Raw genomic sequence first — 27,182 nt, 5'->3', positions numbered from 1 at the left:
AAGAAATTTTAACCATCGTTTATGTTATGTCCCTTGTGCCTGTAATTACACTAGCTCACTCACCCTGCAAATCGGAACACAACAATAGTAAGTACTGCTGTTTTGCGGTAGAATACCTGATGAGTGGGTGGTACCTACCCAGACGAGCTTGCACAAAGCCCTACCAGTGAAATATAGACGTTTAGAATATTAATCTACATATATGATTAAATATTCAACTCTCTATCTTTAAAATCAGTTATCACATCCTTTTTTTTTGTTTCGCTGGAAAACGCGTTTACGCGTTTCCTCCACTTGAAGTGGGGGGTATGTGGGACTCGCCGGCGCCGAGCATGCGCCGGAATACCCACTAAAAAACCAGCGGTACCCACCATGAGGCCCTCTCCTCACGCTTCCTCTCCGCTGCCTCCTTCTGCGACATGACATTTTCGCAGAAGGAGACCGTCTCCAACCAGCACCCCTCGCTACCAAGCATGGCGTTTATTACACTCGCTGATCACATGAGTACCACGTTACTCGCAATATAGAGACATAACGCTCAGTTCAACGCGTGCATATGATTGATTAAACAGAAACACTCAGTAAGAAAGAATTACGACTATTGCGTAAGTTTTCGGTTTCTATGCTCTTGTGTGGATTTACAATTACTGGTACATTGGTAGTGTATAGCTGTCTACTATTTCAGTATAAGTTTGTTAATATCGTGTAGACAACGAAGAGTTTGTTTGTTGCAGCTATTCGACTGTGCAAACACGGACTGCGCAAGTGAGACAGTTGCATATAAGATGATTTTAACGACTTACTTTCAAAACAATTTCCAACAAAGAAAACCTACAAAAGTGCCACAATTTCTTATGGAAATAATATCTTCGAAGAACAACTTCTTCAAGGAAAACAAACAATTACAATTCTATGATGTACCTATGAATATATTCATCATGATATATTTACATAAATGTCTAAGAAATACGATTTTAAACGTATACAAAAAAGAAACAAATTTGTTATTTAAAATGTTATTCATATTAAAGTTTTGTAATAACATAAATAAGCTATTGAGCTTGTTAAAATCGTATGATTTTCATTCAAATCGACAAGACAGATTTCATAACTGCATAGAATTAATTGGAAAGGCAATTTTAACAAACAGAGATGTCTCGAGGCCACATTGTACAAATTTAATAATATTTTGAAACGAATAATCACTTTGTAAATAATAACATAAATACGTGTAAATATAGCTTTATTGTTTAATAACTTTTTTTATAGCTATAAGTAATTGAACATTTCTTAATAAATTCGAGAAATGTTTATAGTGACTGCGAGAAATTGTTGTTACAATATTGAAGCAAATTGAATATTGTACATAAGTTGCAAGAAGAGGTAATGTAGTTGATGGAAGACTTATGTATTAACGAAACAAACTTGAAACGAATTAGTTTAAATAAAATGATAGCCGTTAAAGTAAATACGACTTATGATATATATATATATATATATATATATATATCATAATATCTCTCTCTCTATATATATATAGAGAGAGAGAGATATTATGTGTAACAGAATAGATTAATTGTAATTGAGGTATTAATGGTGCAATATTAAATAAGAAATATTAATGTTAAAAATGTTTGTTACATGTATAAATGTTAAGTGGCAATTCTTAATTTTAATCATGTTTCAAAATCGTTAATAAGAAACAATTTTTAATTAATTCTTCATATTTTTATTTAATGAGGTAAACTTGTATTGCCACTTATATACGAATTGCTAAATACATCACTTTGTATCGTAAGTACGATTTGCTGTTATAAGTAAGCTCGTTTCTATTTATATCATTTCAACTTGAATTATACACGACGCAGAGTACAGACAGCTCTCGATGGATTTATTTTAGAAATACACGCATTTATTTGAGAGGCTTATTTAATTTTTGTTATCTTTGGCTGTATCCTTTGATTCTGTCTACAAAAAAAAAAAATAACAAAAAAAGACCTTTTTGTGACATTTGTTTTTACTATCAATTATCTATTTAATTTTGTTTTTATATTTACGTTTATTATCTATACTTATATCTTAACTGTGAAATTTAGTAGATACCGTCTGTGTATCTGTCTGTCTTTCAGGTCTAAACCATTAAACCGATTTTGGTGAAATTTGAGCAAGCTTGATCCCGAAGAAAGGACATAGACAATTTTTTATAACTGACACTTGCCTCCGTCTCTTACATGCAGTCGAACTAGTTTATTAGAACTTAAAAAAATCAAATAAACCGATTAGAGAAGTATCTGTTTTAATTTCTTTTTCCGTGTCTACAAGCTACAATTTTAGGAATGGATGAATTATTGTGATATGTTAGTGCATGTGCGTATGTGTGTATTATATGTCCGATATACACAGATAAACGGCAAATAAGAAGTAGATGAGAAAGTGCGATAAAACTAATAAAACGTTCCTATTATGAAGCAACAGTTAAAAGGGCAATAAACCCTCGCGGGGTGTGTGGGTTGCTATAATAGCAGAGATGCCGATGATTATTCTCCCTTACGACTTATTCTAATTTTAAGCGCTATTTTAATATATATACGTGATCATTATTTTATAAAAGCATTTTATTTTTTTTTACTTTTGTTTGTTGAAGCAGGACTAAGCATTACGAAGTCATCAAATAATTCATTTGATCTTCCATTTCCATCTTTGTCTTTTAATAATATGTAGCGAATATTATTATGTTTTAATTACGCGAAATATGAAAACGATTAAAAATACAAAAACAACTGTATTTTAATAATATACTTATGCAATTTCGTCGATGGAAACGATTATCTACTGAGTGTCTTCCCGTTTCCTCTTAGCAGAATCTGCAATCTAGACCGGTAGTAGCTTTAAAAAGGCGATTCAAAAGAGGTTTTATACAGTAGCATTCAAGTATGAGTGAAGTATATTTATATTTTATTCCTATTCTAATACAAGATTTCGTTTAACATATATTTTGTATTAATTACTATAAATTTTAAATTGAATAATTCATTTCATAGTAGGAATCCACGTTTACGAATGCGTAGGTTGTTTCTATAAAAGCATTCAACGAAGCCTGCAATCAGAATAAGCTCGCTCTAAAGTGTGGGTGGTAGGTACATTAAACTTAATACTTATGTATAGGGGAGATCATTGCGACACCTACTAGTTAAGTGCGAGTAACCAGTTCCACTCGTAGTATTCATAAAAAAAAGTAAAATAGAACCGGTACGGCGTTGTTATATAGGTTTTTATTCGGTATGTATCGACATTTTTTACTACGATGATTAAAGATTGGTTACTTGATGTTTATATTCGTTTGAGGTTGTTAGTGTCTATGGTGTAGAATAAAATAAAATTATCTTATCTGTTTTTATATCTGCAAATAATTTCTAAAATATTTTAGTATGGAAAAATAATTAACTGCTTAAAAAACAAAACTACAAATTAAATTCGGACCTATAAACAATTTCGTTCCCTATTTTTTAGAAATAAAATATTTGTGACGGTATAAGTTACCTTACACAGGTTACGAATTACAACGTTCAGTAAACATGATTTTTTTCTGACATTAGTTTACTCTCCATTAATTGAAAAAATATATTAAAAATATAATTATTATTAGATTATATATATGTTCTATTCAATTAATAAATTCATACAATTACGATGTTCTTTTAGATATCTACTGCAGTATTACATCTCCTATACGAGACATTGGCTGAATATTTTGCGCTCAACTGTCAAATATACACACCAGTAAAAGAAAAAGAAAACTAACATTAGCAATGCTAGTATAATAAGACAATCGTTTATGGTCTTTGTGTTTCTAGTTTCACGGGTTTACCCTTTATACTCGAACAATGAATATACCTGAGTGGGTAGTACCGCCCATCCTTACCCACAGCCTATGATGTACAGTATATCTTTATACGCATAATTTACGACTTTACGAAGTAAATATCTTAATATCATAAATAATATGACATGAATTATTTTAAGTTTATTGCAAATGTAATGTGGATCGTATGAAGATGCATTATACCAAATGAAACGTTTTATTTATAATAAATTCTCATTGTTCCGCCCACACTAACAATATGAAAGAGTAAATAAAGCCGATTGTAGAGACAATGTTCTGTTTTCATTTTCTTATACGATTCGCGTTTATTGTTTAATAACTGTCACCGACGACGTTGCTTGTATTTAATTATTATATGGTTTAAGCCCACTCTTCTCATCTTGGAGAGAAGGCTTCCAAATTATTCCACCAAATTGCTGAAGTTGGTGGATGTGTATATCGATGGTAGAATTTCATTTTAGAACGTGTGAATCTTAATCAATGATCGCGGATCAACGTTCGACGGTGAAAGAAAACATCGTGAAGAAACTTGAATGCGTTTTATTGCACTGAAATTCTGGTATCCCATTATTTGTATCACCAACCCAAATTGGAGCATCTAGGTGGAATAAGCTTCAAACTTTCTGTTCAAAGGAAGAAGAGGCCTGAGTCTCAATAACGTTTTCAATAAAATTTGTTACTTATTAATGAATTGACTTTTAACTCTTTATAATAAATTAATATACATTTAATTATTCAATTAATTTTAACATTTATAATATATTCTAGCCAGCCAGATTAATTGTTAATATATTATAGTGTTAAATAATTGTTAAAAATATTTACTAAATAATTAAACAGCTGTTACTTTCACGGTATTTACATTTAAACAGGATAAAAAAAGATCTTTTGTTTTCCCGAATAATGACATCACCCGCATCTTATGGACTTCGCGGTAACTCCACACCGTTGACTCAGTAACGTAACAATATTATTAAAATAATACTATATATAATAACTATATCAAATATAGATTATTGTTAAAAGTAAAAAATAAAGTAACAGCCTGGGAATGTCCCACTGTAGGGCTAAGACCTCTTCTCCTTGTTTTTTGAGGAGTAGGTTTGTAGCTTTTAACCACCGTTATCATAAACGGGCTTGCACTAAGCCCTACCACCTAGTATTTGGACTTACGCTGGACATGTAACATGAAATTGATGGTTATTGAAAAATTAAATAATAATATTCATTGACAAAATAAACAAGTTTTTCTTATTATTAAAATAATATATAGCAACGAAGTACAAGCGCCACGCACACACCAGTAAAGAGCGGCGACGGAGAAGGGAAATCACAAAAGATAATTATAGAAAAACAATAAATATATTTTGAATAAAATAAATAAAACCATAGAGGTTCATTAGTGAAATAATAAAGTATATATGAGCGTCAAGTCGGGTCTTCCAACACGTCGCTACTCTCTTTTCACATTACATCGTTAATTTATCGATAAAGTGACATTTATTATAAAATCGTAGCGATAACTGTATAAAAGTATCGCACTGATGTTATAGATACTTTAAAAATATTAATATACATTTCAAGAGGTCATTGTCCCGTGTCTCAAACAACAGACAGTTGAAATGGTCCGTAGAAAAATCTATACGACGACGTTGGCTTTCCTCCAAGCGATTTAAAGTACAGTTAAAAGTTTTATCGTATGGAAGTGAGTGTTCAAACTTTGCCAAAGTTTATTTTGTAATTCAGCACCCGTAACATTATAATTTGTAATGTAAAAATGAAATATTTTCAGTTATCATTACTGAACGTTCGTTTAGAAATGTTTTTATTATGATTAGAACGATTATTTGTTAACGATTTACGGCCTTACTTATAAAAGTTATTTAGCGAGTGATAAGTGAAAAAATGCTGTATCTTCTTATTTCAAATTAATAATAAAAAAAGGGAAGAAATCATTATCTAACAAAACAGCCACTAAGCAATGTTTATAAGTAAGGCGGTAATTGACTAGTGTCGCGGTCGACATTCCCTACTTTTTACACACCTATGGGATAATACTTTTCGTTTACTTCTTCTTTGATAGTAAAAAACAAAAACACATACGATGAATTGAAGATCAATTACGATTATATTCGATGTTCACGTTTTAATATAAAGATTTTAATTATACTATAAAAAAGGCTTTTGGGATTTCCCGCAGCGTTAATTAGAAATACTACTTTAACGATCATACATATCTGTTCGATGTTTTTGAAATGTGCATATCTGTTGTTACTACATATATCAGATATAATTCAACTCATTGTTTTCAATTTACAAATGTTCAATATATGTACTGTAGATGTTTTTCAAATAAATAAATGTCAGACAATTCGATATTATTTTTATTAGATGACCAATAATGTTTGATAGAAAAGAATTTTAAAATCTCTGTGTATAACAATACAATTATACAGCATTATATACATATAATTGAGTAAAAATGAAATTTGAAGATTTTGTTTTTGACAATTTGGCTGATCTCCACATTATTTGAGGAAATGTAAATAGAAACAGGTCAAGAAACTTTAAAAATTTATATTTTTATGAATCATGAATACCTTGAATTTAGTATATCATGCTCTAGTGGTAAAAAAATTAGAGTGAGTCTGTCAGATGAATTTTAAACTATTACGAATAGTTCTTTAGATTTTACTAAAAAAAACGATTGAAAAATGATCTTCTCTCTTCCTGTAGCAGATCATATACCGCCAAAATCAAATGAAACTTTTTATTTTCATTTGGGACTTTATCATTCTTTGTATCCGTAATAAGTTATCTCGTGTTAAAGATTAAGATAGAGTAAGTAGGATCCCCTCCAGGGTACCTCTCTGAAGGTTCCCCTGCGAGAAGAAAAAGGTCAGATTGCATAATATACCTTAAGCGAGCTAATGAAATATTATACCCTTTTTACATATAATTACCAATTTTTAAAGTTCATCTTGCGAAACAGCACTTTATACGTTATTAATATTTTGCAGTGCGGATATGTAGAGCAACGATAATTACGCTAATTTATAGTACAGCCTGACATTTTTTTTTTATCTTTTAAGGTCGACATTGATCTACACATATCTGCAACGGGACCTCGTTTGTCATAAAATATATTTTATTAATATTAACCAATGTGACAATATAACCAATAAAAATCGAAACACATAATTTTTGAACATTTTAAAGACCGTGTGTAAACAATAAAAACTGAATAGAACTGAATTACATGCCATAGTGCTGGACAAGAGTCCACTATTAAGCGAAGGTTGGTTTCAAAAAAAAAAAGGAAAATCAGTTGATCGAGAATTATTAGAATAATAAATAAATGCTTTGTGATTTTCATAATCATTTATTATTTTTATGTAATAACAAGAAAAAAAAAAACAAGACACTTAGGTTCGTAAGTTTTTATAACGTTCTTCAACGCGACTTTAATGAGGTACGATAGTAATTGCGAAATTATTTCAATCTCGACCAACAGTTCAGTGTCGGTCAATGCCGTTTTAAGCATAACCACTTTTTCAAACACGTATAATAAAGCCTCACCAAATCAATAATTTCGTCTTCATTGCGTTTTTTAAATAACATTTCTACTTTTAGTTTTTAAATTGCACATTTTATAGTGTACAAATTAAATTTTCGTATTATTATACAGCTACCTGTTTAGCTCTGTCGTTAATAAATCATTATTTTCTTAAATATATATTAATAATTAATATATATTTAATAAAAACTTGATTTTGATATGATGATAAAAACTTAGGCTACATATTAAAAAACAATCTGATACCACGGTAGCGAGGTGATATTGATAACGTGGCTAATCCTTATCAATTTGTAAGTTTTATCGTTATTTAATGCTAACTTTATAAATGTCCGTAAACACAGGCGTCGATTAAATTTCAAAATGTTTGTAAAAAAGTGCCTTTTAAATTCAATAAAAACAGCTGCATACAACATTCGTGTTCATACTGTATAGAAGCAAAATATATTCCGCTTCCGTGTGCAATAAGGTCAAAATAAAGCGAAAATAATTACATTTATAAACCAAATATATATAAATAAATTATAAAATATATATAAATTATATAATATATGTAAATTTAAATTAAACAACGGGTACAGTACAAATCATAACCACGTGGAATGGTGGCAATAATGCTAGCGCCATCATTGAATCGCAATTCCCATAGGCGGAATAAGGAACCAGCTCTTTTATCACCAGCCTAAGCTATAAAACAGTTTTATTTTTTATTTTAGAAATTTTATAAAACTATTTTGTTATTAATCTAGGTGTCTTATAGGTTATATAATACCTACCTGCCTAATTATTTATTTGTTTAAGAGTCTTAATATTTTTTATATTTATAAATGAAATTTCAAATAGATTTTTATGTAGAGGTATGTCGCAGATTACGTGCTGAGTGAGTTAATGTATTGCTTTTGCCGAGCCGGTTGAATGTCCGGATTTTATTGGCTTCCAGACATACTCAAATCGAAATGCGGATTGTAAATTGGATTAAGTCTACGGATCGACTTAGAACTCTATCTGTGTAAATAATATGCCACGAACAATTTTTTATATTTGTTTTTCTTTTCAACCTCAAAGGAAGTAGACGTTCTACTATTTATAACTACACAATATATTGAATCAAAAAATAAATTGACTATTTGTTCTAACAATAGGTATGCCTAAAATAAAATTTTATTGATTTAATTATTATTACTAAAACATCTAAAATATTTATTTTAGGATGTATAAACTCGGGTCGTTGCTTTTGAGAAATGTTTAATGGTTAATGAAATGGACCAATCATTCCATTAATTAAGATTATATTAGTGAAAGGTTACGACCCTTTATAAATACCAACAAGCTGACACAGCCCTTAAGCAAGTCCAGCCCACACGATCAATCATATAACATGAGCTTTATCATTATCCTCAATTACTACACCCAGATGTATTTGTTTCGAAACATTGAGAAGTTCACGTAAATGTCTTCAATCACAAATTTAAAATGTTGACTCAAAAGTAATTGCATCGGATTCTCGAGTAAATCTGTGTTACTTAAACGATTATACGGTTGATTAATTGTACGGGCGTTGTTGGTTGTGTCTTGTAATTATTGAAGCGAATTTATATTGTCATTATGGGCTGTGGTCAGCGTACGCGCCATTTTTACTAAGGCATCGAGGTTTCCATTCACTTTCCTTATTGCTGAGACATTATTGTCGCAGACTTTTATTTTATAGAATAATAATAATAATATCCTGGGACATTATTCACACACGGCCATCTGATACCAAATTAAGCAGAGCTTGTGCTATGGAAACCAGACAACTGATATACTACATATACTACTATTCTTTTGTAAATACATACTTTTATAGATAATTACACACAGACTCAAGATAAACAGACATGTTCATGCACACAAATGTCTGTCCTGGGTGGGAATCGAACCCACAACCTTCGGCGTGGAAGACAAGTATCTACCAACCACGCCAATCGGCTTGTCTATAATGAAAACGTTTGAGCTCAAAATAAAATTGATTACTAAGATTTGAGTGTTGGTGTGTTTTTTAAAAATATATATATAGCAGAGATGCTATATTTTATTAATGCTAGGAATTTAATTATATTTATTAAAAAGTATTTACATTCATTTCAATATAATTATTAAAAAAAATAACTGTAAAATGTGGTTTGTTTCCTTCTCTAAATTTATCCTATTTCCTTCTCCAGTATATCGTACGTTTTAATTCCCGAATCGTTAAAGCGATGACTTTTCGGTCAAGAGACTCAAGATGCAGTAATTAAGGTTATATATAATACGTTCAACGGTCCTGCGATTACACCGCCTCCTTATAAAAATTATGCAATATTTTATTACCGAAACAGGATTCGATATAGGTCAGCGGGTTATATTTATAATTTCTCGGTAACGGTGTGATTGTACGGATGTTTTGAATCGCACACTTTGCCGCACACGATGCTAACTTATTTACCCGTTAACTGGAATTCTATACATGACGGATTACTTTGTAAATCACGCGCATGTAACTGTTTTGTAAATCAATGCTAATTGTAAACGAAAATGTTTATAATTATCTTGGGAAGTTTGAGAGGCGTGTACATTTCATAACAGACGAACGTTCTAATCCCTGATGATGTTTATTTAATATCAAATAATATATGCCTATTTGTTTTCAGATATTTCGAAATGTTGGAGCTGAATTAAGTATATATTATGCTGTCATACACTTTTACGATAAGATATAATAAAATATAATATGGTTTTATTAAAATAAAGAATGATTAGATTATAAAATTATTTATAATGATATAAATATATGTTTTTGTGTGATATGAAATACTTAATGGATTTTAAAAAAAAACATTACGAGAATAAACGAAATTTATCAATTTAGAAAATATTTAACTTTGTTAGAACGTGTAGTTTTACCTAGTTTCTTGTTTAATGTTATATAAATTTTACAAAACATCCCATTTTGTTGTGCGAAGTTAAACGGTAATGTTTAATAAACATTTGGCACGTGACTTTATATGAAACTAAATGACAAATGAATATTCAAGTCAGATGCGACTTGTTCATACAAATCAATAGTTTATTATTCAGATGTTAAACTAGATAGAGCAACGTGGCGATAATATGCTTAACCATCCAATTATTTTATGCAAATACAATAAACAAACTGGCATAATCGAATGAGAATGGCACAAAGCCAGCAATTTATCCTCTTATGATTCACCGCATCCTTGTCAGGAATGAAATCACATAATTCTTAAAGCTTGACGACATTAAAAAAGGGTGAAATTGCGTTATAGCTGTGAAACTCGGTATTCTTCGTTGGTTGCAAAGAGAAAAATTAAATGAGTTGCTATTTGCGAGTCGTCGCGGGTCAAAGGCCTTCTCCTGAAATAAACGTGATACGTGTGGAGTATTACGATTTTACTTAGATTTTCTAACGAAATAAGCTTCAAAATTAATTATTAGAATGTTATCATGTTTTTCTTGCAATTCTGCGACCGATTTAAGCTGGATATCATGTTTTTTTTTAAAGAATAATTGCAATTACAGTTTTTTAAGGAATTACAAATATTCCTATTTAACCTCCCAATTAAGCGTACAGCTTGTGTTAGGAGTAGGGACGACAATAGCCCAATGGGTAAGGATCGAATCTGCGACTTTTACATCGCTATACGGCCCGTAACCCATTCTGCTATTGACGCTTCGAATATTCGTAGTCGTTTTATATAAGTTTTTAAATTGCTCATAATTTCCCCTTAGCAAAATTATATTCAGTGGATTTGTTTAGCTGCACCGGATATTGGAAATTAGGGGTAGCTCAGGAAATTCGTTTATCGATCCACTCCCCTGTTACCACTTCAGCTGATTGTGTAGAATCATCAATATATTTAATGGTAAAGAAATATAACTTTGCTTATTAACGGTGTTATAAAAAACTCTAAAAAACTTAATTATTGACAATTTGCTATCAGCGTTTCTCTTGACACTGTTCTCTCTGTTCTATAACCCTGACAAATAATGAGCGACATTTCGACATTATTGAGTAATAACATCCTAATTTTACCCAGTTATACGAGTTACGTGAAAATTAGACTCGTAATTAGCGAAGGGCAATTAGCTGGTCAGGTTCATATGTAACCAAACACGGGAAACTGAACGTATTCGTTTAAATAAAAAGAAACCTTATCACCTATATACATAATTTATACACTGGAATAACAATACGGCTTGAGTTGCGGGGTCTTAATGAAAAATGGTTAGAAGAGGGTCAAAAAAAGCAATTCAGTTCAATTATTATCGAAACAATAACCTTTCACAATAGACAATAGTAGAGATGTAATTTTAACCACTCGATACCATGTTTACCTGAAAATAATCGCCAAAATAATCGCAGAACATACAAGATTACAACATCGATATTATGTCATATATTAAAACCAAAAAAAAAAACATGCTTGTCCCGACAATAGTCTAAATTTAAAGCGGGTGAAAAAACAGAGAGGCACAGCTACATACATAATATTGTCAATATAAAAAAAATATATAGAAGCATTGTATTAGCTACTGTCAAATAAAACTTAAAAAGAGCGATATTATAAATCCAAAAGGTTCAAAAAATTTCGTGGTTTTTTTTCATAATTTAGACCTTGAAGTCGAGAGCATAAACCATAAAATTGAACGGTAAGAAATAACTGGAAACACATCCTTCGAAGACTACGAGTGACTCGTATACTTGATAAGTACTTATCATAGGAAATGCATATCAGCACGCCTAATGGAAGTCTATTATTAAAAGTTGACTGTCCAAGGCAGGACATACAACCGTATGAAGACTTCTACATATTATTTCAATGCTATTATTTATTACTTATAATATGTAACAATATAATAAATATCTTGTATGAAAACCTAACAAAAAACTCGCAATAGATCATGGTGGAATAAGCACCAAGCCTTCTCTTCAACATGAAGAGGAGCCTTACCCCAGCAGTGCGATATTTGAAGGCTGTTAATTAATTTTTACAAACTTTTAAGAAAACCTTGGGCAAAGGCTTGCTTGATACTATAAAAGTAAAAGTTCGTCTGGCTTTCACGCTTCAACGCCTGAACTAATCATCGTGAAATTTAGCACACGGATAGTTTGAGTTACGAAGATATTCGCTATATAGTACTACGTTTTCTGTACGTGCGCCCTTTTGTACTTATTTCAAGTATTGCATTAGTTGAAAAGTAAATAAATGTCGATATGGTCATCATACTATGCTCAAGAGTTTGCCTATAAACATACATATATGTTGTAGGTAACGTCATGTCTTGATTAAGGGTTAAGTTGTTAACCCGGTGACCAGGACACGCTGCCAATAAAGTTCATGGCTGTGACAGGATCAAAAATAGATACGCTTTTGTACATCAACCGTTATTGACTAAATTGTTTCCTTCCGTTTGTTGTTCTTGCTTTTTCTTAAATGACGGCACAATTCATTTGTTAAACGTCATGGGTATTTCCGTTATTTATATATTTCTTTGTCACATGTAAAATGGTAATAATTCTCCGAGTAAATATACATACATATTATACGTAAATTTTATCTTCCATTTGTAAATTATTGTAACAGTTACAATTTTCTGAAAGCTAAACGTTGAAAATGCGAATGTTTTGAGACCTCAGAGCTCGTATACGTTTTATCGTTTAAGTCTATATATGTATAATTACCTCGTTGGTGATAAGGCTAGATGATAAGGCTACAGATCCTGAGGTCGTAGGTTCAAATCCTGTGTCTGGCCAGTAAAGATATCGAGTTTTTCTGTTCAGAAACGTTAGGTGTTAGTCCGTTAGAAAGCTGACAGTGTTACAGTGCCGTGTCTCGGACAGCACGTAAAAACCTCGGTCCTGCACCTGATCTCTCTTCAAATTCTGTCACATTATCTCATCGGATTATAAGACTGATATAAGGGGATAACGAGTGCACTTGTCTTTTTGCACAAAGTTGTGAAACTAGTCTCCTTTGATGATTGCCGGCTTGGCTGAAACTGGTTAGAAGTATACAATCATCATATCATTCTAGATGATGATGAGGAATGATAGTATAGTAGCTTTCCTCACGATGTTTTTCTTCACCGTCAAGCACGAGATTAATTATAAACACAAATTAGGTACATGAAAATTCAGTGGTGCTTGCCCAGGTTTGAATCCACGACCATCGGTTAAGATTCACGCGTTCTAACCATTGGGACATCTCGACGATAATAAAGATACATTTATTATTTACATATTATGTCAATAGTCACGTTTTATTTATTTGTTTTGCGTATGATTATAACATTCTTACATTATTCTAATTGGTATTGACAAGGGTACGGTTACCCGAGGTATTAAAAAAGAACGTGACACGGATTGGACACTGACCGAAGAGGTAGGAGAAATGTGAGAAATTTTAATTAGAAAATAAATAAAAACATTGTTTTCACAAAATAAATATATTTTTCTTTTTACACTAGGGTGTAGAGAGCGAGAGAGAGGAGTATCCCGACAAAAGGGAGTGTCATAATGTTTGCTCTCACGCTATGCAAGTCGGGTCTCACCCAAGGCGCGCCAATATGTTTGATGTAAAACATCATAAGAATGATATATAATGGGGAAGTTAAGCAAATTTTTGATTCCTCAGAATTGCTTGAAACTTTGTTATAATTTATAAAAGTCTGTGAGTCTTGCTTCATTATCCTGTTTTTTTTTATTCATTCTGCCAAAAAATTTAAATAATAAATAGTCTGAGTGACTACCTAGTAACCCTGGTAACACGTGCTTAATATATATGCCTGAACACATTATAAAGTTTTCATTGAACTTGAATATTTGATATGTAAATTTGTGTGTAATCAATCAATGTAAAGACGTAATATGGAAGAGAGTGTAGGTATGTTTATTTAGAGGAAAGAACCTCTAGTCTAAATCTAAAGAATATCTATTAAAGATTAACCTATCAATAATTTCGTTTATATAATCGATTTTTATTTATTAAATTTAATAAAACGCAGATAAATAATATTATAGCATTATATATTAAATATCAAAATCATTCCTTGATAGCGTCATTCAGGTTTTTTTATTATATAAATAAGCGACGTTATCTTTGCGCTGAATCGTGCTGCAAAAAATCTATCAATATTCAATATTCCGTAGACGTCAAAAGCTAAATACCTATTAATTTTTTAGCGTTTTATTTCGCTTCCCTTAGTTCGATTTTCAAAATCTTAATCAACCGTTTTATAAAATAATTAGTTGTATGAATCACATTACAATGTTATTTTGTCCTTTAAACAGGAAAGTGTTCATGAATTGGAAGATGACAAAGCATGCTATGCTATTGAATATTTTTATATGTTTCTGCTTATTTTGTTAATGACAATGCATACCTACTTCATTATTTTTTATTACGTGTATAAAAGTAGCCACAATTATATTTTTTATTTTTATATTAATTAAAGTAAAGCATTTTACCTTCATAAAAAAATGTATTCCACCTAAACGAATGAGAACTTTTTAAAAATAACTTAATATTTTTTAAATATATATATATATATATACGTATTATTATATATATATTTGTTTTAATGCCAAATAATAAGTCTCTACATACCTACCCGCTAAGCTTCATATTTTATTTAATTTTAAAATGTATTTAATATTTCTATTCATACCTCATTTGGATCGTTGCACCAGTGTCCCCCACATCGAATGCATTCGTTGCAATTTTTTAAACTATCAAAATCCGAACAATCGCGGTAAACTGCGAAAACTTGCTGGACCAAAAGTAAAACTATCACCGAAAACCTCACTACCGCCATTTTATCAAATAATATTATTTCAATGATAATTTAACTTAAAAAACATTAATATTATATTATGTCACTATCACTATTTATTTTAGTAGCGTCAAATTCGAATGTACAAGAGAACACGTTCGAAATTCAAATTATGGATACGCGCGCACGTCGACACGACCAGGCACAGACTGTATGAACGACCTCTCTCGCTCACTTGATCAGACAATTCACGAGATGAATCATGGCTGTGAGGAAATTCGCGGAAATAGAAGACTTTTTTCCGAGAATTATTTTATTTCATTAAATTATTATTATATTTAAGTTATGTTTTAAACAATTAATAAATTTAAGAAATTTAATTGATTATACTTTTTTCTTGTTATAAAATGCTTCATAATATTCAGTTACATATTATTCTATAAGAATTATAATGAAGTACAGACATAATATATTATCTTTATCTTTTGTGGTTACATTGAATGCTTCATACAAAATTATTGCAATAAGATTTATAAATAACTGGTACAAAATGTTAAACAAAATGTTATTTAATATTATAATAAATAAATAAATAAAAGTAAAACGTAACAGCTTGGACAAAGGCCTCCCCTTTTCTTGAGATGGATTTGAATTTGTTTCACCATAATGCTGGATACGCATATCATGTAGAATTTTGACAAGTGCAGGTTTCCTCAATTAAGCACGTGGTAACTCCATGGTGTTGGCCCGGGACTGAACCTGCATTCATTAGTTAAGATTCACCTGTCTAAACTTCTGGGGCGTTTCGGTTCACAGACAAAAATATACCATAATATTAAGGGAGAGATATAGCTATTGTCTGCGGCAGCGGGGTTAAAGGAAACACCATTTTCGGTCCATTTATTTAATGTTTAGATTATTTAAATATCTTAAAGCGGCTGAGTCTATGTGGATTTTAAATTTAACAAATACTGTATATCTAGTGAAGCTCTTGTTTTAATAACAAACTAACGTCTCTAATCTTTTTTTTTTTTATAGAATAGGAAGGCAGACGAGCCCATATGGGTAAGAAATGTTAACCATCGCTTACATCACCCATGCGCCACCAACCTTGGGAACTAAGATGTGTTGTCCCTTGTGCCTGTAATTACACTGGCTCTTTCACCCTTCAAACCGGAACACAAAAATACCAAGTACTGCTGTTTTGCGGTAGAATATCTGATGAGTGGGTGGTACCTATCCAGACGAGCTTGCACAAAGCTCTACCAATAGTACTTATGACTGTATCTAATAAAGATATAAAAAAAATGTTATTTTAGTATTAGGATAATAAAATATAAATAACCTTAATATGAATTGACGAAACTTATTTTATAATTTTGTCATACTATTTTTTATATAAATACAAAATATACAATAGCGCAATTTAATAGCTTTGTGTCCGTCAGTATGCATTTTGGCCTTTTGACGCTTAGATTACATCAAATATTTAAGAAGTAATAAAAAATTAACATGTTATAAAGCATCAGATTAGTATGGCAATTCGCTTTTTTAATAAATTTAGATATATCTATGCAAATTGTTTGACATCGCAATTTATCCGCCAATTTTGATTAATCATCCAACGATTAAGCTCTGCCAACCAGCGCTGTGATAATTATTTTCGTTTTAATACTTTTTTAAATTCAACCACAAATGGCCATACTTGTAACAAAAAACTTGGTCTTTTCTCTCACTATCTCATGGTCTTTATATAAGAAGCTAACAAAATTGACAATAGAATAATTTAGTAATTTCACCCCCTCGGTGATACGGATAAGGATTTCTACATACTCAGCCAATGAGAGTAAAAAGTATTATAAAATTGATTGCAACGTTAATTCCTATTACCGCAGTTTAATAATAACGCCTGTTACAATATTTTAGCAATTATATTTCGATATGCTAAAGTGCTATTTTTATGTAATTATTATATTATTTTTATAGCTGAATTTGCAATATAGTGGAAATGGCAAATTAAATTCTACCATTTTTATATGACTGACTTTGAAATATATTGTTTATTTACTATTTTATTCCATTCAATAAATACTCTTGAAGTCAGTAATATAAACTTAGCATAATGAACAGATAGACAGTTAAATATTTGTTGCAATAGGAATATTTAAATTAAAATCTTAAAATCAATACAAGTTGAGCTGCAAGCTACTACCGACCGTTTAGTGGAAAATTTTAAAATCTTAAAATTATGACACGATTGATCTCTTTCTAAACGCTGGATTATTGAACTTCGTTACAGCTGACTGGTAAATAGGATTGTCACACGGTGACAGCTGAGCAGCTGCTTCTTGAACGAAACGGTCATATTCCCGTCGATCGCGCTTGTCGGTGAGGTACTTCAAAGCTAATATGGTTGCCAACCCAATGAGAATTAGCAACGCTAGACATGTCCCTCCAATTACTGCGTGCAGGAATAAGAATTTTAATTAAAAAACTTTAATTTCAGACGATTCATGATAAGTTGAACAATTAATTACTATTAATAAAAAAATATCACGATTGTCATATATTTTTAAATAAGCTTTTATTTAACAAGTTTAATGTGTACTTGCAACTTTTTGAATCGGATCAAGGTTAAAATATTTTTATGAATAAAATATTCTTTGTACGCACCATAATATGTCTCGGCGTAATCGAATTCTGATTGAATTTTTAGCTCGAGTTCGTATTTATCTTTGCTATAGCGATATATAAATCTCGTGTAACAGCCGACATCGATACGTAGCTTGGGACATAGGTTCCAATCATTACTGGCATTGTATGCCGTTAGATTTTTTTCAGTACTAATCATAACATTTTCATAGCTCTTGCAAGACGATTCCTTTAAATAGCACAAAGCAAGTGGTTCAAGGTTAAGACATTGACGATCGTGGCAAGATTTTTCGCCACAGGAAATTTTACAATATTTGCTGATTACAGTTCTAGCATCCCAGTCGGCAATGTCCTGACACTGACAGTTGCCACAATCGCATTTTCCATGATTGTTGCATATCTAAAATAAGAAATACATTATTATAAATGTTAATTGTATTTATATAATAGTTTTGTCGTCTTATAATGGTATAAGACGACAAAACTTGCATGTAATGTTGCATTACTTATGTTTTTAATATGTATAATATAACTGTATATATTTTGTAGCATATGTGAATGTATATTTTTGATAACATATATTTGATATAATTAACTAATTACCGCCTTCGCAGATTTCTGTTTTGCCTAAAGGTTGACTGGCAGAGAATGCCTTCAGGCATTAAGTCCGCCTTTTGTTCTAACTGTATATATGATGGTCAATAAAGTTTTAAATAAATAACATAATACAAATGTAAGATACATTGTTTATCCTTTACTAATATTGTAAGTGCAAAAGTGTGATTGTTGGTTTGTTACGCTTTTAGGTTTACGTTTAAATCAATTTAAATAGTAAACATGTAGTTGCTATTTAAATTGATTTTGGCTATTAAACCTAAGTAATTGTATCAAATTTTGCGAAAAACATAAAGTGTATACCGTACCGTACCGTAACAGCCTGTGAATGTCCCACTGCTGGGCTAAAGGCCTCCTCTCCTCTTTTTGAGGAGAAGGTTTGGAGCTTATTCCACCACGCTGCTCCAATGCGGGTTGGTAGAATTCACATGTGGCAGAACTTCAGTGAAATTAGACACATGCAGGTTTCCTCACGATGTTTTCCTTCACCGTAAAGCACGAGATGAATTATAATCACAAATTAAGCACATGAAAATTCAGTGGTGCTTGCCCGGGTTTGAACCCACGATCATCGGTTAAGATTCAGGCGTTCTTACCACAGGGCCATCTCGGCTTTTTTTTTATATAAATTTTGTATAAATAGTACAATTTAATATCATTTATAATATGGATTTTTTTTTTTTTTTTATATTCGCCGGGAGGGCAAATGACTCTACTCCACCTGATGGTAAGTGGTAGTAGAGTCCAAACGCGACGACGGCCAGTACAGACGGGAAAAACGTTCTGTACTAGCCGCCTTCGCCTTGCCGGCCCGCAAGATGCCTCTTCACGCCTCGTTTGAAGGAACCCGGGTTGTAAGAGGAGGGGAACACGTGAGCTGGTAAGGAATTCCATTTTTTGGAAGTGCGACAAAGAAAGGAGTTGCCAAATTTCTTTGTTCGCGATGGAATTGATGTCACAGTTAGGCGGTGACATCGAGAACCAGCTCGCGTGGACTTAAGAAGGAAGGGGGAAGCAGGAATTAGAGAGAATAATTCCTCAGAGCACTCGCCGTGATACAGTCGATAGAAAGCGCTCAGTGCTGCTATCTCACGACGCAATTGTAAAGGTTCAAGGGTGTTTGTGACCTTTACGTCGCCAATAATGCGTACGGCACGTCGCTGCAACCGGTCCAAGGCCTCAAGTAGGTACTTAGCGGAGCCATCCCAAAGGTGCGAGCAATATTCCACGCAAGACCGTACCTATGTTTTGTACAGCAGGCACAGTTGTTGAGGCGTGAAAAAGCGCCGCACCTTGTTCAGAACTCCGAGTTACCGTGAAGCTGTTTTTATAACAGCCTCGATGTAATCCCTTGGACTAAGGTCGCAGCGAACGTCAATCCCCAGCATGGCGATTTTGCTTTGCATCACCAGCGGAGTACCACAGAGGGAGGGAAGAGGGGAAAATGTTGACTTTTTCGCCGTGAGAGCGCATACCTGTGTTTTCTTGGCATTAAACTCAACAAGATTATCAGAGCCCCATTTGGCGATGAGCTCTAACGTCCTATCGAGTTCAATGACAAGATTCTCCCGCCTCTCCTCAGTTTCCGCCCGCCCAGCCACTGCGCGTCCGTGGTATCCACCATGCACTGTACTATCATCTGCATAGCAATGTATGTTCCCAAGGGAGAGCATATCATTGATATGCAAAAGAAAGAGTGTTGGAGATAGCACAGATCCCTGGGGGACCCCAGCATTCACTACATAGAATTGTGAAGCGCAACCATCTACTAAAACACGAAGGCTACGCTTGTGTAGGAAGCTGGCAATCCAGGTGCATAGCTGAGCAGGCAGACCATATGCCGGTAGCTTGGAGAGAAGACTTCTGTGCCAGACCCTGTCGAAAGCCTTGGAGATATCGAGGCTGACAGCCAACGATTCTCCATGCTTGTCGATAGCTTCACCCCAGAGGTGTGTTACGTACGCTAGAAGATCACCTGTGGACCGTTTTGGTCGAAACCCGTACTGACGATCATTAATTAGACAGTGATCTTCTAGGTAATGGATCAGTTGGTTGTTTAAAATCCGTTCCATCACCTTACAAAGTACTGAGGTGATAGCTATTGGCCGATAATTTGCCGGGTCAGACCGATCCCCTTTTTTGGGAACCGCTTGCACATTAGCTCTTCTCCAAGCCTCCGGCACACTTCCCGAAGAGAGAGAAAGTTGGAACAGGCGCGTTAACACAGGAGACAGCTCCGCTGCGCACTTCATCAGCACTATGGCTGGTATTCCATCGGGACCGCTAGCTTTCCGTACATCAAGTGATTGCAGCTCCGCACGCACATCACGTTGCCTGATTTTAATGTCAGGCATCGTATGGCCACATGCAGGTATTGAAGGTGGCAGTGCACTACAATCATCGATGACGGAATTGTCGGCAAAGAGTTTAGCCAGGAGATCAGCTTGCTCTTGCGGACTGTGAGCTAGCGATCCGTCCAGATTTCTGAGCGGTGGCAGCGAAGGTTGGCAGAAATTGTTTTGCACAGACTTGGTCAGACGCCAGAAGCTACGGGAGCCCCTAGGATGCGAAACAAGGTCATGACCAATCTGTACAATGCGCTGTGCATCCGCTCTCGTGTATGCCTTTCTACAGGACTTGGAATTTTTATTATAGTTTGCTTTCAGTGAGTCAATGTTAGATGCCCCGCTAATACAGCCGTTGATCCACTTGCGATATGCCGCCTGCTTAGATGATACAGCATCGGCACATTCACGAGTGAACCAACGGTTACGCGTACTCCTACTGACGAGATCTGAGCTAGGAATGTAGTATTCCATTCCCAGCATGATCTCGCCAGCAACAGCAGCGGCACTAGCTGTCGGGTCATTCCCACTGAAGCAACGTTCCTTCCAAGGGACCGACGCATAGTAATCGCGCATACCGTCCCAATCCGCCGACTTATAGTGCCAAACGCGACGTTTGCATACCGCTAGTGGCGGCAGCTTGGCCTGTGGCACTCTGGTAGAAATAAGGCTGTGATCCGAAGAGCCAAGAGGAGCCTGAACCACAACCTGATATTCCACCGGGTGAGAAGTCAGCAGAAGGTCCAGTAGAGAAGGTGCTTGCCCATCAATGTCTGGGATCCTGGTGGGCTGATCAACCAGTTGGGTCAAGTCATGTGTGAGAGCAAAAGCATGAGCAGTCCTTCCAGCATGGTCAGTTTTGAGGGATTTCAACCAGGATTCGTGGTGAGCATTAAAATCCCCCAAAAACACCAATTCCGCGTTAGGAAATTGCTCTTGCGCAGCATCTGCCACCCGACTAAGATGGTCAAATAATCGGCTTGTCTCCAAGTCACCATTGTGGGATCTGTAGAGGCACACGTAGACTCGGCTCTGACGAACCATGTCCACACGTACCACCAACATGGAGAAGGAGGAGTCCTCCAAGCAGCGCAGTCGGTGACAGCAAACATCCGTCCTGACGAACAAGCATACTCCGGCTTTCGCTTTGAAGGATTCTTCAAGCGTGTAGCCGGGATAATTAAGGTAGCTGGTATCGGCAGGACGGAGTATTTGTGTCTCCGTGAGAAACAACTTTAAATTTACGAACTACGGAAATTTACGACTTATCGGCTTTCATCATTGATCAAAATGTATACAGGAAGTAATTGCAGTGAAATAATATAAATAAAGAGCCTCGTCTATTGGTTACTCTTTGTGCATTTTAATCAAACTTGAGTGTGTTAGATGTAAATCTGTCACATGTTTTTATTTAATTTTTAATATTGTCACATGTGCATCCATTAAACCACTTTGGAGCAGTGTGGTGGAATAAGCTCCCGACCATTTTCTCAAAAGAGCGGAGGGATTAACCCCCAGCATTTGGACCCCTAACACACGCAAGCACCACTGAATTTGCCTATGCTTAATTTGTGTTTATAATTTAACTCCTGCTCGACGGTAAAGGAAAGAAACATGAGGAAACTTCCATATGTCTAATTTCACTGAAATTCTGCCATATCCACAAACCCATATTCTAGCGGCGTGGTGGTAAGCTTCAAACCTTCTGCTCAAAGGGAGAGGAAGCTTCAACCCAGCTGTGACATACACCGGCTGTTAATTACTTTAAAATAATATAAACTAACGTCATTTCCATCCGTACAGTCTGTTGCGTTTGGACAAGCACACACGTCACCCACCCAGCCTGGGCTACATTTGCACACACCACAGTCGCATTTGCCATTGGGGTAAGAACACATAATATCATTAGCGTCTCTCAAACAGCTATCCCGGATGCATTCACAGTATTCACGTTCGTATCTAAAAATTAAATTATATTAAGTATACTTAAGTATGTAAATAGCGTGATAAATTTTTACCGTCGTCTCGGCGGTTCTTCACGCTGATCTTATCCAACTTCATGGACAAGTGTCGCCTGTATGCATAAAAAATGTCTTTAAGTGACTTGGTGGAAGGGCTATGTTCAAGTCCATTGTCGTGGTGTCGAGGTGTGACTCGATTATCACATACGGCTAATACGGCTAAACAGTAATACATAATATTATTTGAAATGCGAGTGAGCCAGTGCAACTATAGGCACAAGGGACAAAACATCTTACGATTAGTTCGTAATATGTACTAAACATTGGCGATGTGCGAATAGCTAATATTTCTTATAACGCCAATGACTATGGGCGGTGGTGATGACTTACCATTAGGTGGCCTATTTGTCGTCAGCCTACCTATTTTATTAATAAAAAAAGTCTCCACAAGTAATCTAAATGAATGTACTTAGTATACTAAATAGAATATAATACACTGGTGGTAGGGCTTTGTGCAAGCTCGTCTGGGTAGGTACCACCCACTCATCAGATATTCTACCGCAAAACAGCAATACTTGATATTGTTGTGTTCCGGTTTGAAGGGTGAGTGAGCCAGTGTAATTACAGGCACAAGGGCCATAAAATCTTAGTTCCCAAGGTTGGTGGCGCATTGGCTATAAGCGATGGTTGACATTTCTTACAATGCCAATGTCTAAGGGCGTTTGGTGACCACTTACCATCAGGTGGCCCATATGCTCGTCCACCTTCCTATTCTGTAAATATATATATATATAGCAATAGTAAAGTAAGTGTCGTAATAATTGTTATCTCGTTACACATACCCGTCTCTACACAAACATTTTCCACGGATACAAGAGCCGTGACCGCTACATATCACCGTATCATCAGGAGCTATACAGGTTGAATTGTCATTCGGATTGCTACACTTTTCACCATATCTGAAAAAACGAATATTTATATTAAACAGTTTATAATGTTACGAAGGTAGATTTTTATGTATAACATAAGAGCAAATCATTCCAAATTTTGGACAGTAACATCAACTGAAAATAATATCAAACTACCAAATTCTAAGCTGATAGAATTACAATACAATTCCGTCTTCATCAAAATAGCTTACCGCTTACATTGTAAATAGTTATATGAGTTTTGTAAATTATATACACATTAAAACTATATCTTTTTAGCTAGAATAACTGAGATGTTTTACAATTAATAGGGCTTGCACTGAGTCCTACCCTGGGCTTGATGAGTCTGTGGAAGCCATTTGGGCCAGCAGCAAAAACAAAGCTTTACTACCAATCAAATGAATTAGTTCGACATTATTACTATTAACAATTTATTTTAAAAATCATTAAGTATCATTAAAAGATCGAAATCTAGAATCAGATGTTTTATATTTCTATTAATAAGATTACCTATCCTGGTAGCATTCACAAATACCACATCGTCGTGTCCCGCCATAATTACAAAGCGATGAATTATGTTTTGTCTCGCAATCGCAAGAGCTCAACATATTAATGTTTATATTCAAATTCTCTTTTATCCCTTCAAACACTACATCTACATTAATATTCTCTTTGTTAAAGTATCGTAAGAGTTTGATGGTGCCGGTAATTTTCTTTTCTTCGTTTCCCATTACTCGACAATTACGATTTCCACTATTTTTGTAGCAATCAGGATTAAATGAAATTTGTAAATCATCACGGTATTCGCTTTTCATGTGCACTTTTAACTTTAAACTGCGCGTCATTTGCTGTAACAAAATTTCATTATTTATATAATATAAAATTTACACATATATAAAAAAGAAATTATTTTGGTATTTGGTTACCTTGTAGATTGATTTTAATATTACAGCCATTTCTCTTCCCTTATAAGTAGTCATTTTAGAACCACTTATTCTTTGACTTAACGATTGATAGATATTTTGTACATCATTTCCGACGGCAAATATTATTGTAATCTCATCTTCAGATGCTAGTTTATTTATAATGCCAATGGAGGGATAGTCCATTTCCAACTCCTTTGTGTATATGCCGTTTACTGTGTAGCATTTACCATCGTAAGGTTGAAAGATACCTGCCCATTTGCCGTCACCTGCTGCATGATAAGACTGATCGGTTAAAACTACTACTATCTTTCTAGATTCGTTTCGCCATCCTATTTCATCTTTACAAACTATGACTTGCGCAAGGGCATCTAGTGTACCTTCTTGTACATCATAGTTTGATCCAAAAGCAGAGTCCTTAACTATATTTTTAAAAACCTCAAAATTTTTAGTCAGTTTTAGCCTATTACGAAATGAGTAAGTCAGTGTACTATTTTTAAATCTGTAAAAAAACACATTATTAGCATACGCATATTGATAGTGTTATAAGGATAAGTGTGGGCTGACAAGCAGGTGGAATTGGCATAGTTACTAGCAAGTGCCAACGCAGGATAGACACTTGTAACATTGACATGTGTTCATTCTGATCTTCAACTCATTCTTACGTCGGATTCCTTCGACGTAAGAATGAGTTTGCTAGCAAAATAACTATTCCTTTTTATTTTTAATACTGTAAAATGTCTACACTATAAATTATCCTGAGCTGAAGATTTATTAATGATCACATTAAGCCTTAATAAATATAAATATATTTACTGTGTATATGGCAGTGCGTTTTTATCCACAAAAGTTCCCATTCCTAAAAGCACATTATTGGTCATATTCTGCATCATACGGTATATATCTTCACTTTTACTGGCAGTTTTGTTCTTAATCTGTTCCATGGACGAAGATCCATCGAAAAGGAAATATAGATCGACAGGATAATTATCGGCTTTTTTAAATGAAAATGAAAAATTAACCGTTTCACCGGGTCTTATATCAATATTAATTTTCTGTGGTTTTATTTGTATAACTTTACCGATTTCAGAATTAAAATCAAGGTTTTCGATTTGAGTTACGTTATGTCGTGGATTTATTATACGATCGGATAGACACCAACTATCCAGATTTTCTTTTCCCGATACGCATCTGTTACTGCCATTGAAATTTTCCTGAAAATACACACATTTACAAATTAATAGCTAAATAAAACCCGTTAATTATATACAAATATTAATTGCAAGTACAGATTAAGTTTTATCAAATTAGTTTGCAATTACACAAACGTGTGTGTAATCGATTATAGGCTTAAAATTATAAGACCTAAAAAAGAATGTTGTACATTTTGCTGTATATTTTTTTGTTGCAATATTTTTATCGATTACAAAATGATTTTAATATATATATATTTGTGATTATATAAGCCAAGTGTCATTTAATTTTGTTTTAAAATCACTAAGGTAAAAACTGCAAGGAAAAACTAAAAATTAACCACTCTTTTCTTTAGCAGCGTGTTTAGAACGGACTAGCCTTATTTTACTTGTTACATGCAAACACAAAAAAAAAAAAGCCGAGATGGCCCTGTGGTAAGAACGCGTGAATCTTAACCGATGATCGTGGGTTCAAACCTGGGCAAGCACCACTGAATTTTCATGTGCTTAATTTGTGATTATAATTCATCTCGTGCTTTACGGTGAAGGAAAACATCGTGAGGAAACCTGCATGTGTCTAATTTCACTGAAGTTCTGCCACATGTGAATTCTACCAACACGCCTTGGAGCAGCGTGGTGGAATAAGCTCCAAACCTTCTCCTCAAAAAGAGGAAAGGAGGCCTTTAGCCCAGCAGTGGGACATTCACAGGCTGTTACGGATGCAAAATAAAACACTTTGACTTTACCTTTAACTAAAATGCTATTAAAATAAATATTGATTTAAAAAATCAGTTAGTCAGTTAGTTTTAGTAAACAGTTAGTTACTTTATATTAATTTAATATTTACTCACCGAAGAACACCATGAACACAGGCTGGCGTCTCTAATACATTCATTGCAAGTTTTATGCTGTTTACACGAATTGAAGGTTAACGCAATAGGAATGAAAAGGATAAAAATTGAATAAGAAAAAATTATCATTATGATCTCTTTATGTTCGGCCGTATCAAAAATGGTTTCAATAATGCTCGATATTGCTTATATTTATTATATTACACGATTTAAAATGGTAAATAAAGGAAAAATGTGCAATTGCGGAGTCGTATTTAAGGGAAGCGGCACTACAACGTTGCCTGGTCATTTTCAAAGTCATTTTCCTTATTAATTATTACTTACGTTCAAATATTTTTAATATTTCTCTTTAAGTTGTTAAGTTTTATACAATTTTTTGCTTTCTGTACTACATATCATGCTATATATGTACAAGAGATGCATATGTTAGGAAAAAGTCAC

At 33.8% G+C, this 27,182-nt stretch overlaps 2 protein-coding genes across 2 annotated transcripts in view; both read right to left on the bottom strand.

Annotated features, from left to right (window-relative positions):
• LOC126781371 (integrin beta-6-like) overlaps positions 1-15,470 on the bottom strand; it is a 45,234-nt gene extending 29,764 nt beyond the window's left edge. The window contains exon 1 of the mRNA XM_050506328.1: positions 15,168-15,470. Within this exon, the coding sequence (XP_050362285.1) occupies positions 15,168-15,314 (147 nt within the window). The 5' untranslated portion in view covers positions 15,315-15,470. The remainder of the gene's footprint in view (positions 1-15,167) is intronic.
• A 706-nt stretch (positions 15,471-16,176) lies between these two features.
• On the bottom strand, positions 16,177-26,947 carry LOC126781359 (integrin beta-PS-like). Its single transcript, XM_050506309.1, has 8 exons — positions 26,742-26,947; positions 25,514-25,911; positions 24,701-25,199; positions 24,285-24,622; positions 23,688-23,804; positions 22,669-22,843; positions 17,946-18,324; positions 16,177-17,733 (listed from the first exon to the last, which is right to left on the bottom strand). The coding sequence occupies exons 1-8, from the start codon at positions 26,868-26,870 to the stop codon at positions 17,519-17,521; spliced, it is 2,250 nt and encodes a 749-aa protein (XP_050362266.1). The 5' UTR covers positions 26,871-26,947; the 3' UTR covers positions 16,177-17,518.
• Positions 26,948-27,182: the final 235 nt, after the last annotated feature.

Source organism: Nymphalis io, chromosome 3 (genome assembly GCF_905147045.1).
Source record: "Nymphalis io chromosome 3, ilAglIoxx1.1, whole genome shotgun sequence".
Taxonomy (NCBI): domain Eukaryota; kingdom Metazoa; phylum Arthropoda; class Insecta; order Lepidoptera; family Nymphalidae; genus Nymphalis; species Nymphalis io.
The sequence above is the reverse complement of the archived record's forward strand: the minus strand, read 5'-3'. Positions and strand labels throughout refer to the sequence as shown.

What these genes read in the sequence shown, in the direction of transcription:
- LOC126781359 (XM_050506309.1), bottom strand. Translation starts at nt 26,870, where the DNA reads ATGATAATTTTTTCTTATTCAATTTTTATCCTTTTCATTCCTATTGCG. An exon ending in AACGCACTGCCATATACACA is followed by an intron (nt 25,200 to 25,513) that starts GTAAATATATTT and finishes GTTTTTTTACAG; the next exon opens with ATTTAAAAATAGTACACTGA. An exon ending in TATTAAAATCAATCTACAAG is followed by an intron (nt 24,623 to 24,700) that starts GTAACCAAATAC and finishes ATTTTGTTACAG; the next exon opens with CAAATGACGCGCAGTTTAAA.